Source organism: Ammospiza caudacuta, chromosome 2, assembly GCF_027887145.1.
Source record: "Ammospiza caudacuta isolate bAmmCau1 chromosome 2, bAmmCau1.pri, whole genome shotgun sequence".
Classification (NCBI taxonomy): Eukaryota; Metazoa; Chordata; class Aves; order Passeriformes; family Passerellidae; genus Ammospiza; species Ammospiza caudacuta.
The window spans coordinates 49,080,768-49,095,198 of record NC_080594.1 but is presented as its reverse complement, the minus strand read 5'-3'; the positions used below and the strand labels follow the sequence as shown (position 1 = coordinate 49,095,198).

The following is a 14,431-nucleotide window of genomic DNA, read 5'->3' as shown; positions in this document are numbered from 1 at the left end:
TAATGAATAGAAAAATATATATATTTTAAACTGAGTAGTCCTTACTGGGATGAATCTGGGATGAGTGCTGCCACTAAGAATTTGTTATTACACATGTGAACTATGGAAGCAGCAGCACATTATACATTGTATTTACACAGTCTGGGAATAGGAGTCTTTTTTGTGTAAATGCTAAACACACTTTAACTTTATTAACAGGTACCACAGCAGCAAGGCATTCAAGGTTTCTGGAAGTGTGTGAAAAAAGAAAGCATTAAAGAAGTCAAAGAACTTTGGAAGCAAACTGGGAAAAGTCCTTTTTAAAGCAGTCCATTTTTCTTTTGCTTGAGTGGTTTTTCTTTAGGGGAGTTTGTCTGTCCTGTTTACATAATAACTAAATCAAAAAGGCTCTTTTTTTTTAGCAATAGGTAAAGTTTAATTAACCCAGACTCTAATGCAATAATTTTATAATCATTACAGTGCAATCAGTTTGGTTTACAGAACTGGTGTCACTTTTGGCCTCCATACCAAAGTACTCTTGTTCTGGGGAATAGTGTTGTTTACTGCTCTGGGGAATCTGACCCTGCACTGTAGGATACAGGATGCACAGGATTGAATAATGGCTCCAGGCACGAACATCACAGCAGTACCATCTCCTGTTGAAGGAGTGAACATCATCTCAGTCACCCACACAGCAGCTCTCCTTCTCCAGCAAGGGCAGAGGTCCACAAGGCAAAATCACTTGCACAACACATTTTAAACCAAGTTATCCTAAATAAAAAAGGAAAATTCACACCTTGTTATGGGGATCTGCTCATGTGCTGGTTCCTGATGCTTGATTCCACCAGTTCCTGTGTGGATGTCTGGTTTGTCTGCCCTCATGGTGTTATTATTAAACTGGAAAAATACAGGACTGATGGGCTTGATGCAGGGTTTAAAAGTTGTACATTGATCAATGAGTGTGTATTGAGTGTCTCAGACCTCTTCCACAAAGTATAAATGGGAAGAAAAAAAATCCTCATTCTATCAAACACAGTGGTAGCTACAATTTGACTCATTACTATTTTGCGTTAGTTGTATTGCAGAAGATGGATGCGTAACAAATAGTTGTTTTATCTCACTAAAAGTTGTGACAGAAAAACCTGAAGTATCTCAGAAAATCAAGGTTATAATAAGCCATTGTTGAGGTATGTCCAATAAAAAAGCAAATACAAATGTTTATCACTCCAAATGCAAAGTTAGACCTAAGATCTTGAACACTAAAAAGAGGAACAAATCAAGACTAACACTTAGAAATTACAGATGAACATTTTTTTGCAATAACATAAGGTGCACGTCTGTGTACACAGATGTGCGTGTTACATGTTTTGTCTTTCTTACAATCCCAGGAGCCAAAAGCCAGGTCCAGATCACTCTTCCTAGTTGGCCATATATATAGGAGATAGACTTATCTGTAAAGCTGTCAAGGTTCTTCCTCTTTCCCACTCTCAGTTGTCTGACTTGTCTTGGCTGGAGTGAAAGCTTAGCCTTTCAGGATAGGTTTGTGGTAATAGAGTTAATAGACTCAAAACATGGACTAGGGAAATGTCTCAAAAAGATAACAAAGAAACCAGTCAGTGAGGAGCTATCTATCCGTCTGTTGCATTACATCAGCTATGTTTGCTTCAAAGCTCAACATGTGGTGCTAGGTTGTCATTTATTTGGGGTTTGTAAGAAGAGGGGCAATTTCCATGATAGGTAAGACATCAGGGCAGCTCTCACTTGGTGTAGGGACAAGAGAGAATGCATCAGGAAACGCTAAAGGTCCCTCCTAAGAAATACTGAGTTTACTGAGAATGTGTTTGATGTGTCAGTAGCTATCATGTTTGTGCTGAGGACAAGCCCTCCTGCCTGAGCCTTGGCACAGTGGCTCCTGAGGAACACGGTGAGAGGCCAGCAAAGCAACTCTTCCCTCATGGCCTCAGCTTGGAGCTTTAATCTAAAGTGTTAAAGAGAAAATGCTGGTAGTCCTGTCATGCACATGCACCCAGAACAAGATCATGCCTGTGGGGATGTCCTGAGACTATCTGGAAGATCATGCTCCAGTGACCATCAAGGATCCCTTTTTCCCCAGGAAAAAATCAAAAATCCAAATGAAGTAAATGCCTCAAACTGAGCTCATGCAGTGCTATGTGGGCAGCAGGATAGCAGGTGCTGGTTTTCTATGTGTATTTGGAAATTGTTTGTTGCTTCTCATGGTGGGAGCAAAAGTGGGACTGGCACCACAGTACCACAGCCAGCTGCACTTCCCCAAATTATCCAAAAAATGACGCTATTGAAGAAGAGCTGCCCTGGCACAGAAGTGTGTATGTGTTCACCCAGTGTGCTTTGTGCCAGCTCTGTCTTTAATGCAAGGCTGCCTTTTATTTGTTGCTGTTAATATTTTGGCATATCATTTTTACTTTGGAGTGGAAATTATTCCCTAGCATTTTATTCTGTGTGAAGTTAATAGGTTTATGATGTTTTTTATTGCTTTTGTGGTTTCTTCTGTTTACTAATTACTTCCTTATTACAAGCTGCTCTGGTTTTCTTTTGGAAAAATCAACTCATTTAGCTTTAGTGTATCTAAGTTTAATTCCTCAGTGCTCATTTCTATCTGGGTTTGTGCAATCAGCAGTATCTGCTTTCAGGGATTTCAAGTTTTATTTTCTAGCAAAAGCTTTAATTTCAAGTTCAGAGGAAAAGCAAAGGGATATGCTTGGGTTTGATATGAATTTTGTGTCTATAGTAAAAAGAAAAAAAAGATTGATTGGAAATTAAAACAGACTTATGAATAATTTTCAGAAGTTATCCTGAAAGTGCAGCCAGGAAGGAACTCCTTTAAAGGCCAGGGATGACTTGTCTGCCAGGCTTGAAGAATCAGACTCTGCATTTAATTTGTAAGTTTATTGTTATTTGTCAATTAAATGGTTTGTAAAACAGTCTTAAAGTAATTTCTCATTTTTAATATCTTAGATTAAAAGAGATATATATGTATTTAGATACACCCTGTTTTTTAAGAAATTCATTATAGTTTAAGTGTTTGATGTTTTAGTTCCTTTTAGTCACTGTATGATATTTGCAGCTTGCTGTGAGCATTACTTAACACATTTTAGTTAAGGCTTATGCCAGCTACCAGTCTAAATATATCAATTGTGATTTGTTTTAACATAAGGAACTCTTCCTCTGAACAGGAATGTATAAAAAAGCTAAATAAAATAAATTTTTTTTAATCTACCACATTGCATCTGAATTTTACATAGAATAAAAATGAACACATTGCATATTGCAAAAGTATCAAAAATTGATATAACATATCAAAAGGATACACAAAAGCAAGTGCAGTCACCTACAGTGTGTAACTGCTTTACAGAATTTTAGTTGTTGTATCCCCATAGCACTTCTTGCCTTTCTTTGTTTGTTTACTTTAAGATAATGTCTAATAACCATTTCTTCTTCATTTCCAAATGAAGCAAAGGCAAAAATGCAGTGTGATATACTAGAAGTAATCGAAACTCATTGATTGTTTCTAGAAATTAATTCTGGTGTCTCGGTTTGTACAAGCCTCTTTCTAAAAGCAGAAGTCCCTTTGGGTTCAAACCAAGCTGGCAGGTTTTAACAAAACAGGCAACAATGAGGAGTACATGTTCTGCATAGCAGACAAACAACCAGGCCATGGACTGTGGTTTCATGGCACTTCACATGTTCAATGCATGTAACATAAAAAGGATCACTACCCAGTTAAGGGCAAGAATGGAAACAATCACATTGCTTAGAGGAAGTATAAATTTCAGGTATATTGACCATACTTGGACTAAAACATAGACATGGATCAATAAGTGTACATCAAAATTTAAAATGAGTTTTCTTCTCATGCTGGAGTTCTCACAGGAGAGGGCAAGCATGCCTCATACCTTCAGCTTTGTTTTTTCCTGTAAAACAATCACAGCTGGTTCAGGAAACTACTCCAATGCAGAAAAAAGCCTTCAGTCATTCTAAACAGAAAATACGTGCCCAAATGAGCTCCTGTAATGCAGTTGGTCACAAGGGAAGCATCAAGATGGCAGATGTAGACACACTCTTCTAGTGCCCAGCTGGCCACAGAAGCTCCTGCTGCAGAAGCTGAAGATGTCATCCAACAAGAAGCTGAAAGCCCTTTGCAGAACAGAAAACCTGAGAGACTTGAGCATGCACTAAATTAATCAGCAGACAAGTGTGTGTCACTTCACTCATTTCTTTGAATGTTTCCCATTGGCTTTGTTTATTAAACAATTCCTAGCTGGCTCAATAATAAAAAAAATTATGCAGCATATGTGGAGACAGATTTCCCATTAGGCTGATGTTGGCTTAGTTAATAATGTTTCTAGTTCATTAATTGGAGTGCCCTAGTGCAGAGCTCTGCTTGCTGTCCTGGGCTGCTGTTCCTGCACACCAACATTGCAGGGAACCTGCTCAGCACTGCTCACTCCTGCAGGGGCTCTGCCACAGCATCTCATGCCCTGAGGAGTAAAAACCATGGTTTTCCTCACCTGTGTGCCCATTGTGAATTTAGATTGAATGCTAGGGAAAAAAACTTCACATAAAGGGTTGTCAAGCACTGGGGATAAGCTGTCCATGGAGGCAGTTGTGTCACCATCCCTGGAGGCGTTGAAAAGATGTGTAGATGTGGCACCTGGGGACATGGTTTAGTGGTGGTAGACATGGCAGTGCTGGATTAATGGCTGGACTTGTTAATCTTGGAAGTCTGTTTTAAATGAATCTGTTATTCACTTCTGCCTCTGGCAGAAGGCTGGCCTGCCTTTCCAGGCTGAGCGAGTGGTGGAAGTAACATGGGAAGGCACCAGGCTGTGGGAGAATGGACACAACACCTTGCAGAACACTCTGCATGACTGGGTTTGTGTTGGCCAGATTTCAGACACACAGGTTTGAAAAGATAGAAGGAGGAATATTCCATAGGAATTCAGAGGAATGTGTGGGAATTTTACTCATGGGATTTCAGATGCAAGCTCACTGCTTTGAAACAGCCTTGGAGGGCCTGGCCTTTCTCCATGGACTGCAGAGGGAGCACAGAAGATGAGCCTCTCTGGACTAAGCCTGTACTTTGTGAATGCCACAAGCACTTTCCTGGAGAAAGGATGTTCTACAGAGGCATTCTACCACAACACTGTGCCTCAAGTCCACTGCTCTAGGGAAAATTTCTCAGCTTTAATGTCAGCCCCTGGAGCAACTGCCTCTAAAGCACCCCAAAGAAAACCAATTGTTTTAATTTAAGACTTTCCAATAAAGTGTTTTAAAATTTCCTTCTTTTTTCAGGATACAGATTTTTTTTATTTAAATTATGTGGCCTCTTACTGTGGTTTAATCTACTTTGAAACTGATACTGTTGGAATGAGCAGACATTACTGAAAAAGTGGTGTACATCACTTAAATAATGCACAGAAGGTAATTCGTAGAGCAATGGCAAATGAGTCACAGAGTAGAAGATGACATTCGCTGCTGAAAAGAAAGGATACCAAAATACAATGCTTTGCTACTAATCTTTAGAAAAGGAGACTAATGGTAAGTCCTGAAGTCAAAAGAAGAAACAGAAGAGCTATTAGAATAAATTAAAAATTAAGCAAACATGAATATCATTGAACAAAAGGATGCTAGGTAAGCAAGAACTGAATAAATATGGCTGCAAGTAGGTTTTTTAAAATGCTGTTTGACCAAAAATGCGTCCTTACAATTTATAAATTTGATTCAGTCCAAAAAAGGGATAGTAATCCCTGGTAGTTGGTGTGCGCAAGATTACGTGATCTGTACTGGAATGTGAAGAGCAAACAATTTACATAATCTCTTTTGTGTTTATGTGTAAATCAGGAATTCAAAACCTCCAAAACTTTGATTTGTCTCATATTACAAGGAATAAATGAGATAAATTATGATTTTTCATCAGTCTTCATCTAAGAAGTTTGGTTGCTTCTGCCTTGGGATTGCATGCTCCTGGAGTTTAAGATGAGCTACTTTGAGAGGGAAAAAATACAGAAGCAAAAAGGAAATGAAATTGTTGGAGATTATAACCTCTAAATAGTAAGGAGAGAAGTTCTGAGTAACAAGAATGTTTGCAGGGCCTTGCTCTGGGACCAACAAACATCTGGAGGACTGCAGCAGACCCTAACTGGTGCTGAGGCTGCAAAGGGAAACGTTTCACTTCTCTTACACATTTTTCAATGTGACTAAAGCAGGTGGGCAGCCAGAAGTGGAGGTGTGCTGTGAAAATGGACAGGAGATGCCTTTTGTTTTTCAATATTTGACAGTCATGGGATCCATGGGAGAGTGTGGTGAGCAGCTATTCCCACAACATGACATTCTGACTTCCCAGAATCTGCTCCACGTGTCATTTCTTGTCCCTCCCCACAAATGAGGCAGCAAAGTTTGCACAAGCTGCACTGCAGCCATTTGAAGTCAAACAGGTTCAGCAATTCCTAGCAGAGCTTCCTTCCATCCTGCATGACTTCTATTCAAGGAGCTGATTTCTTCTCAAGAGGTCCTTGTAGAGACTTCCCGGGTGGCTTTCAGGAGTGGAAGATGATAGTTCCTGCCAGCTGTGCCAAGGGGCTTCTTGTGCAGCAAAACTCCTCAGTGCGGGGCACTGTCTGGGGATAAATAATCCCTCTCTGCCGCCTCACAACCTTGGTGTTGTCCTTGTTTAATTCAGTCTCACTTCAATTCCTGTCATTCTGGAAACGCTGCATGGAAATGCTGCTGGATTGTAGCTGATAGAGTTTGTCCTGTCCAAGGTTTATACTGCAGCCACTGGCCTTCCATCCTGCCCAAGGCATCTGTCTGACCCAGAACTGAAACACTGGCTGTGTCACAGCTTCCAGCTTTGCCAGCGTCAGACTGCATCCAAACCACATGTGGCTGTTCCTGCAGCTCAATATGGACCTGCTAAAAGGGGGGAATGTCAGCACACACGGCTCCACTGATACCTCTGTGGGTGAAACTGCAGTTTTGTGTCAGCAGGGAAGACTGGGATAGGGAGGATCATGTTGGATCCCCTCATGTCTTCCCTAACATAGTGAACTATTTGCTGGCTAAACGTTTTTATTCATGGCTGTGCTCCTTAGTCTTCATGTTAGGAATTGTGTTTATTGTGAATGGGATTTTGTCAGAAAAGTTGGTGGAAGCACAGCTAAGAGGATGGTCAATGCACAGTAACAGCAGGAGTCAGTTGCAGCCACAGCAACATGCAGGACATTCTTGGTAAAAGTTGTTTGTAACTTTGCTTCCCAGGTCCAGGTCCCTTCTTAAATTCCTGAAGGCTTGGAAGTACAATGTTTCTTCACTGAATACACTACTAAGAAACTAACACAGCAATTAAATTATTAAAAGCGCATAAAAGTATCAAAAAGCATTAAAAAGCTTCTAAAAGCATTATTAACAAATACTATTTTGACACCAAGAATTTAAATGCTTTCCCATTGTCTTAAGGCCAAGTGTTAACAGTCCCATGAGATCTTGAGGTAAAGCACATGCCAGCAGTTGTGGCATGTTTTGATACCCTTAAGAAACAGAATCATGGAATCATTAGGGTTGGAAAAGACCTCTAAGTTCATAAAATCAAATTGCTAACCCAGCACTGCCATCTTCACTACTCAAGCATGTCCCCAAGTGCCACAATTAATGAAGGTTAGAGGAACGGGAATACTTTAGCTATATCCCTGATGTGCTAACCAGCACATCAGATCAAAACTGTCCTAGTTCACCTTAAAACTGCTCCATCCTTGTCAGTACTTCTTGTCAGAGTGACTAGATGTCACAACCAAGATGCTGTCCATGTAACCAGTCACTCCTCCCTTGCTGTACATCTCTCTGTTAGGAATGGGCCACACCAAATTCTTACACCAGCTCTCTCCCTCTCCTGCAGTCCCTTTCTTTTGCAGCCCTTGCATTACTGCATGCAGTCTTACAATCCCCTTCCCCACCATCCTGATCATGCTCCTCTACACAGCCTGTACAAGCATGCCCGTACCCAAAGTTCAGATCCCAGACTGATAATCTTTCCCTGATCCCTGGGCACATGTGCCTGCTCTGTACAGCAGGGCCACGGGTTGCTGCTTCATTCCTCTGCTCTGATACCCAGATGAACACACACACACATTGCCACACATACAGAGGCTGTGTCTTGGGTATTTGGCCAGCGTGTTTTTTCCCTCATTGTCAGCTGTTAAGATGCCGTCTGTTCCCTGTGGATGCTGTCAGTTCCCTATGGATGCTGGCTGTTCCCTGGGGATGGAATACTGTGTGTACCCTGTGGATGGGATGCTGTCAGTTCCCATGGATGCCGTCAGTTCCCTATGGAGGCTGTCTGCTCCGTTTCCCTCGGCTCGGGACGCCCCTCTTGCTGCCGCCAGATGGCGCCGGAGCGCCGCGGGAGCCGCGAGGGGCCAGGGACGCGCTCCTGGCGCGAGCGCCCTCAGGCTCGGCGGGGAGATGGGGAATTTTGCCATGGCGCGGGCCGTTCCGACCTCGGCATCCCACCCACAGCAGTGCCAGAGTACGGCTAAAGATATCCGGCGCTACGAAGGCTGAGCCCCGCAAGGCAGCGCCGGCGGCGGTGCCCGGCCGAGGCCGCGGTGTGGCTGCAGCTGTCAGGCGCTCAGCGCCGCTCAGGAACAGCGGGTGAAACAAAGCGCAGTAAGTGATTTTAAAGTTCCCTTTGCGGCACCCAACAGCCTGCTTGAGCAGTGTCAGTGCTTGGCGAGCAGGGGCAGGCAGCAGCACGGCCCGGAGTTGTCCCACCGCCTTCCTGCCCGACACCGACAGTCCGGCCAGGACAGGAAAAGGGGAAAAGTTGGAGGCTTGAGAGCAGGTTTTATGGTTGGAGGAGGATCTCGCCCGTGCGAACAGAGGGAGGCGGAAGGTTCCCCGAGGTGCAATGGCGCTGGATGCATCGGGAAGAATATGGCCAGCAGGTCGAAGGAGGGGATCCTCCCCACGACTCAGCCCCGTTGAGGCCACATCTGGAGCGCTGTGTCCCCTTCTGGGCTCCTCAGTACAAGTTGCTACTGGAGAGGGTCCAGTGGAGGACACTCCAAGGATAATCAAGGATCTGGAGCATCTCTCTTATGAGGAGAGACTCCAGGAGCTGGGCCTGTTTAGTCTAGAGAGGAGAAGGCTGGGTGGAAATCTCGTCAATGCATATAAATGCATGACCAAGGCATGTGGCAGGGGGATGGTGCCGGGCTCTTTTCAGTGGTGCCCAGTGACAGGACGAGGAGCAATAGCCATAAACTAAAACACAAGTTGCACCTCAACATGAAGAAGAACTTTCCTTGGAGGATGGGCAGACCACAGGAACAGGCTACCCTGGCAGGTCATGGAGCCTTTCTCTCTGGAGAGATTCCAAACCCACCTGAACGCGTTCCTGTGTCACCTGCTCTAGGTGGCCGTGCTTTGGCAAGGGAGGTTGGACCGGATCATCTCCAGAGGTCCCTTCCATGCTTTACCGTTCTGTGGTCCAGAGGCGTTCCGGCGCCCCGAGAAGGGGGCGGTAGCGGGCGCTGGGGCCGCCCCTGTCCCGCCCACTGCGGCCCGCCCAGGGCCCGCCCGGGGCCGGCTCCGCAGCGGCGGCCGGAGCTGCAGCCGCCGCCCGCCCGTCGCAGCGCCGGCGCTGCCGCGGTGCCCGGCAGGGAAGATGGCGCCGTCCCACGTCCTCAAGTGCTGCCAGAAGGTGCTGGCCTGGGTGCCCGTGGCCTTCATCGCCCTGGTCGTGGCCTGGTCCTACTACGCCTACGTGGTGGAGCTGTGTGTGTGTGAGTGGACCGGGAGGGTCGCGGGCGCCGGGAGCTGCCGGCCGGGCGGGCAGGACCCTCCGCCGGCCGCCTCCTCCCCTGCGCTCCGGCGGGCTCGCTTCTCCCTGCGCCCGCCTCAGGCTTTCTCTCGGGCGGCGGAAGGAAACCCTGCCTCGGGCGCTCCCTCCGGGCCGGCTTTACCTGTTGTCCTCCCGCCCTCAGGTGCCTCATGGTGGCGGGGTCCCGGCCCGGGGCCGCCTCTGGAGGTGCCGGGGAGAGGAGGAGGCCCAGGGTGCTCAGTCTGGGGACAGGGACTTCTCGAGAGCTCAGCCCCTCGTGTCTCCTCGTGAGGAGTTTCCCCTCTGTTTTACTGTTGTTCATCCGTCTGATGTGTCAAATAACTCCTTAAGGGTGTGTAAGGGGTTCCCCTCCTTTTCATTCAGAAGCCCGGTGCCGGTGAAGCATTATGAGGCTGGAAACATCCAACTTAAGCGGGCTGGGGAAAGGATTTAGGTCTTAGGGGGTTTTGTCAGGCCGTATCCAGGCTTTCTGGACAAGAGCTCATCTTTATATAAATGTGACTTGCAGCCGATGTCGATCAGGGCGATATTTACCCTTTGCTGTCTTCAGGAGGAAAGTTCCGTTCAGGAGGATGTGTGCTTTCCCTGGGCAGGGTAAATGGAGGGGAACTGTGGTGTGCAGTATTCATCAGAATTGCTGAAACTTGGAAGCAGCGTAGGAAACTAAGGAACGGGTTATTGAGCATTTGGCATGTTTAAGTAAGGAAGCTGAAATGAGAAAGAACCTCGAAAGTACTAAGAACTATTTTAGGCTACATATAGGTCTGTCTAGTGTCTGTAGGTCCTGGTACTACTTCTTTTTTGTGTAAACTACATGCTTTGATATCCCTAGCTAGGAAAAAAATGTTTGCATGTACTTTGTATCTGGGTAAACTGGTCTATACAGCCTTCCATTAACAATAATCACTTTGGGGTTTTTCTGTGATGACTTAGTATTTTGGATAACTTTTCTGTATGCTGATGTTGTTTCACAGCCTTTTGTATTTGGAGATCTAGACTGGAGCATGGACCACTGGCACAAATGTTATTTGAACTTCAAATAGTAAAGACATAGCTGTAAAATAATGCTTGTTGAGGTACTAAGTGAAATGTTGATATGAGATACACTGACATATTTGCAACTATCCAAATTTGCCAAATAACTATTGTGCAGTTGTCTATGTGAATAAATAGGTTTTCTGGGAAATCATACTTAAAAGTATAAACATTTGAAAACAAATTTGAGTCAGTCTACTGGAGGTCTGAGCATGGGTAGCTGTAACAGTAGTCCTGAAAGGGGCTGTGTGAGGTTATAGACTCACATTTTACAAGTTTTCTGTACCCACTACAGTCTGATTAGTATGACAAAAGGCAGATTAGGGCTATTTTTAAACAAAGAACAAAAACTCAGGGATTAAGAGGCTTGCCTAGGGTCGAACAGGTGGTCTCTGCTTGAATTGGGAACAGAGCCTCAAGCTCTGAGTCTCAGCTTTGTGTCTTGATCACAGAGTGGGTCAGGACTAGGTGCTGTGAATGATTTGTCTATCATGAACATAGAGAAGCTGAAAAGAGCTCTTCTGAGTTCATTAAGATCTCGCTTGTGTGAAAATTGGTGAGGAGATTGGCTCCTGTTGAAGCAAGAGCTTCTGTGTCTCTAAGTCTGGTTTCTAGAAGACTGGCTCTTTTTGCTCACAAATCATCTCTATTAATGTCTGTGCATACAGGCTTTTAAGAAAAAGTGTCATTTAATGAGCAAAATATTTACTGACTTCTGTTGCTGCCACTGAACTTTTCAGTTGTTACTTGTCTAAATCATGCCTGATGACCAAGGATTTTATTTGTCTTGTGAGTTTTTTCTGTTGACAATTTGGAGGGTTTTGGTTTTTGTTGTTTATTTTTAATCTGTTGAATTTTGTTTACACTCCTGAGAAAAAGTCATCTCACCAAGTGAGAGGAAGGAGATTTTGTGTTTGGGTCTTTTTGGCATTGTGGGTTTTTTCCTTTGCGTGCTTTTACTCTGCGGTTGAGTTCAAACCAGGATTGAGAGGATTTAGAGCAAAATACAAGGTTTTCTGTTTGTCTTGGCAGGTAGTTTTTCTTTCTGCTGGTGCTCCCTATGTTCTGTTTGTTTTGGGAAGGACAGCACTGTGTGCTGTGAGGAAGAGCAAGGATGTGCCTCCAGCACACAGCTGATGCATGAGGCAACGCTGGCCTTTGCCGGTGTTCACATGGGGCGGGTGCAGAAGCAGGGATATGGCTTTGGTGAGAGCCTGATCTGTGCCTGCTAAAGAGAGATGGAGGAAGGGAAGCTTTAGAAATGAGGAGACATAACAGAAAATTTCAAGTAAATACTGGGTAAAAGAGAAATTGAAACCCCACAGCCATCAGTGTTTTTTCAAAGTTTATTCTAAAAAAAATCAGTAACTATTCAGATGTGATAGTAACAAGGAAACAGGAAGAGGGAAATCCTGTATTTTCCCAATTCTTACTTCTTCCTGGTTTGGTTGTTTGGTTTTTTTTCCTTGTAGTCCTTGGTCATTTATTAAAGGTTGAACATATATTCAGTTAATAGATCAAGTGGGAAGCCAGGCTTAGTGTAGTATCCTAGAGGAGAAGATGGTGAAGTTGGGGCTGCTGCTTTCGTCACCTCACCCTTTTCCTTTCAGTTTTGCTTCTCTGTGCTGCTTGCCCCACCCTCCTCTGATGGGGTGCTCCCATATTGCTCAATGTGGTGTCTGATGGACTCAGGCTTCTCTATAACTCACTCCTAGTATGTATTTACTGGATTATGCCTCTTCTGTAACCCTAAATTATATTACTTACACACTGGCTGTGAACACCAAGGAGGACTGGTGTGGGGAGACTCATGAGGTTGTCTATTGTTTTCCTCCCATGGGAACTGCCAGTATCATTCTGTCTCTCTGAAGATGTTGAACACTGCCTTGTTTAGACCACTATTGCTGTGTAGTTGTGATCCATCAAGTAAATTAGCTATTAAGCTAATTGGAAAGGTGAAAACAGCCAAATGTCTGTAAGTTGAGGGAATGTCAGCATAGTGTAAAAATTCAGTGCATACATGTAACTGAAGGAACTACAAAAGACTGAAGGCAGGTCTCAGAGGGCTTTTTAAAATGTTTTGAAGTAGAAAAAGCTGACTGAACACTTTCTAACCAGATTATTTCTTCTTTTCACACATAACCCGCCCAGAGCTCTGTTTGCAAGAAAACACACCTAGCAATGCATAAAGGATGTTGTAAAATAGCTTTTTGTTAGTTTGAAACCATTTCATGTGTTCCTGTGTCTTATCAAAACATGTTTTGTTTTTAACATCATTGCTTTTGTAAACAATGGCTATATTATGCTACTGCTGAATTGCACTGATTGTGTTTGCTTACCACATCCCTTAGATGCTCAGAAAGAGTGAAATTCTTCTCTCGTGGTTTGTTTTCATTTATGACAGGCTTGGATCTTATTAACTATCCCAAACGTTTTTGTGGGTGGTGGGCTGTAGTGCAGACTGGTTCGAGGGTGGTCACAAGACACTGTTTTGCCACATGTAGTTGGTGGGTGAAGTCAGCTCATTTCTTACAGGCAGCCCTTCTGCTAAAAAACACTTGCAGACTTTAGTAGTGCGGTCTTGCACTGAGAAAAAGAGGAGTTTGTTAACTTTGAGTTGTCTGCAGCCCCTAACTAAAGTGTTATGACTGGAGTTACTAAAAAGAAACAAAACAGCAAAAATCCTGCTCAGGTTAGCTTTTTACTTCTATACTGAGGACTGCATTTTCTGAAAATCACAGTCCTGACTCTTCTCTTGAGCCAGGAGTTTTCAGGATAATTACTTTTTTACATGTTTAGTAGGCTTGTGAATGAATGAGTGTTTTCATGCCTCAGGGTCTGCAAAGTATGGAAAACTCTGATTTTGAAAGCTATGGGAGAAACTAGTTGTGTATTCTTTTCATCGCGTCTAGTTGCAGAAGGTTTGCTTTTTTTGATACAGTGTAATGTCTAGGGTGTCTAAAATCCTGGCAAACAAAGAAGTTTGTACTTTAGAATGCATAACTTCGTGTTAGTAGTACAAATTATACTCCTTGCTGTTCCAGGAGACTGCAGTGTCTCTTGTCAGTAGGGAGCCAGCTCTGATTTCCCCAAAGCACGGCCCTTATGAGAAGCACGTGGTGATCCCTTGTAACACTCCCCATCTGAAGAGCCTGTTGCATAAACAGAGAGAAGGTAATTCCATCTGCCTCCTCCGAAAGAAATCTCTACTGAAAATGCTAATGCCATATCTCTCAGGCAATGGCAAGGTGATACCAACAGCAGTTCTGATTTCAACCTACAGAAAAAGCTGAAGTATCAGCACTGGGGTACAATGTTTGCATGTTAAGCATGTAAAAGGCATTCCCATAGGAAAAGAGGGTCACCTGTCAAGAAAAGGAAAGCACATTAAACAGGTTAGATCATTGGTTAGTTAACTATGTTTACGTGCCTCTCATGAATTTGAAAATACAGAAATTGAACCACTCTGCATACACTTAATTTTGTTGTAATCTCTCAGCATAAGCATGCATATTATCATCTTAAATGAGAACCCTTTCT

The 14,431-nt window shown here is 43.9% G+C and overlaps 2 protein-coding genes across 4 annotated transcripts in view; both read left to right on the top strand.

The window, feature by feature from the left end:
* MICU2 (mitochondrial calcium uptake 2) overlaps positions 1-3,955 on the top strand; it is a 136,366-nt gene extending 132,411 nt beyond the window's left edge. For both annotated transcript variants that reach the window (XM_058825325.1, XM_058825326.1), the window contains one exon: positions 199-3,955. In XM_058825325.1, the coding sequence (XP_058681308.1) occupies positions 199-303 (105 nt within the window). In that variant the 3' untranslated portion in view covers positions 304-3,955. The remainder of the gene's footprint in view (positions 1-198) is intronic.
* Positions 3,956-9,666: 5,711 nt separating this feature from the next.
* The window catches only part of ZDHHC20 (zinc finger DHHC-type palmitoyltransferase 20), a 49,117-nt gene continuing 44,352 nt past the window's right edge, over positions 9,667-14,431 (top strand). For both annotated transcript variants that reach the window (XM_058825105.1, XM_058825104.1), the window contains exon 1: positions 9,667-9,797. In XM_058825105.1, coding sequence (XP_058681088.1) covers positions 9,680-9,797 — 118 coding nt within the window. In that variant the 5' untranslated portion in view covers positions 9,667-9,679. The remainder of the gene's footprint in view (positions 9,798-14,431) is intronic.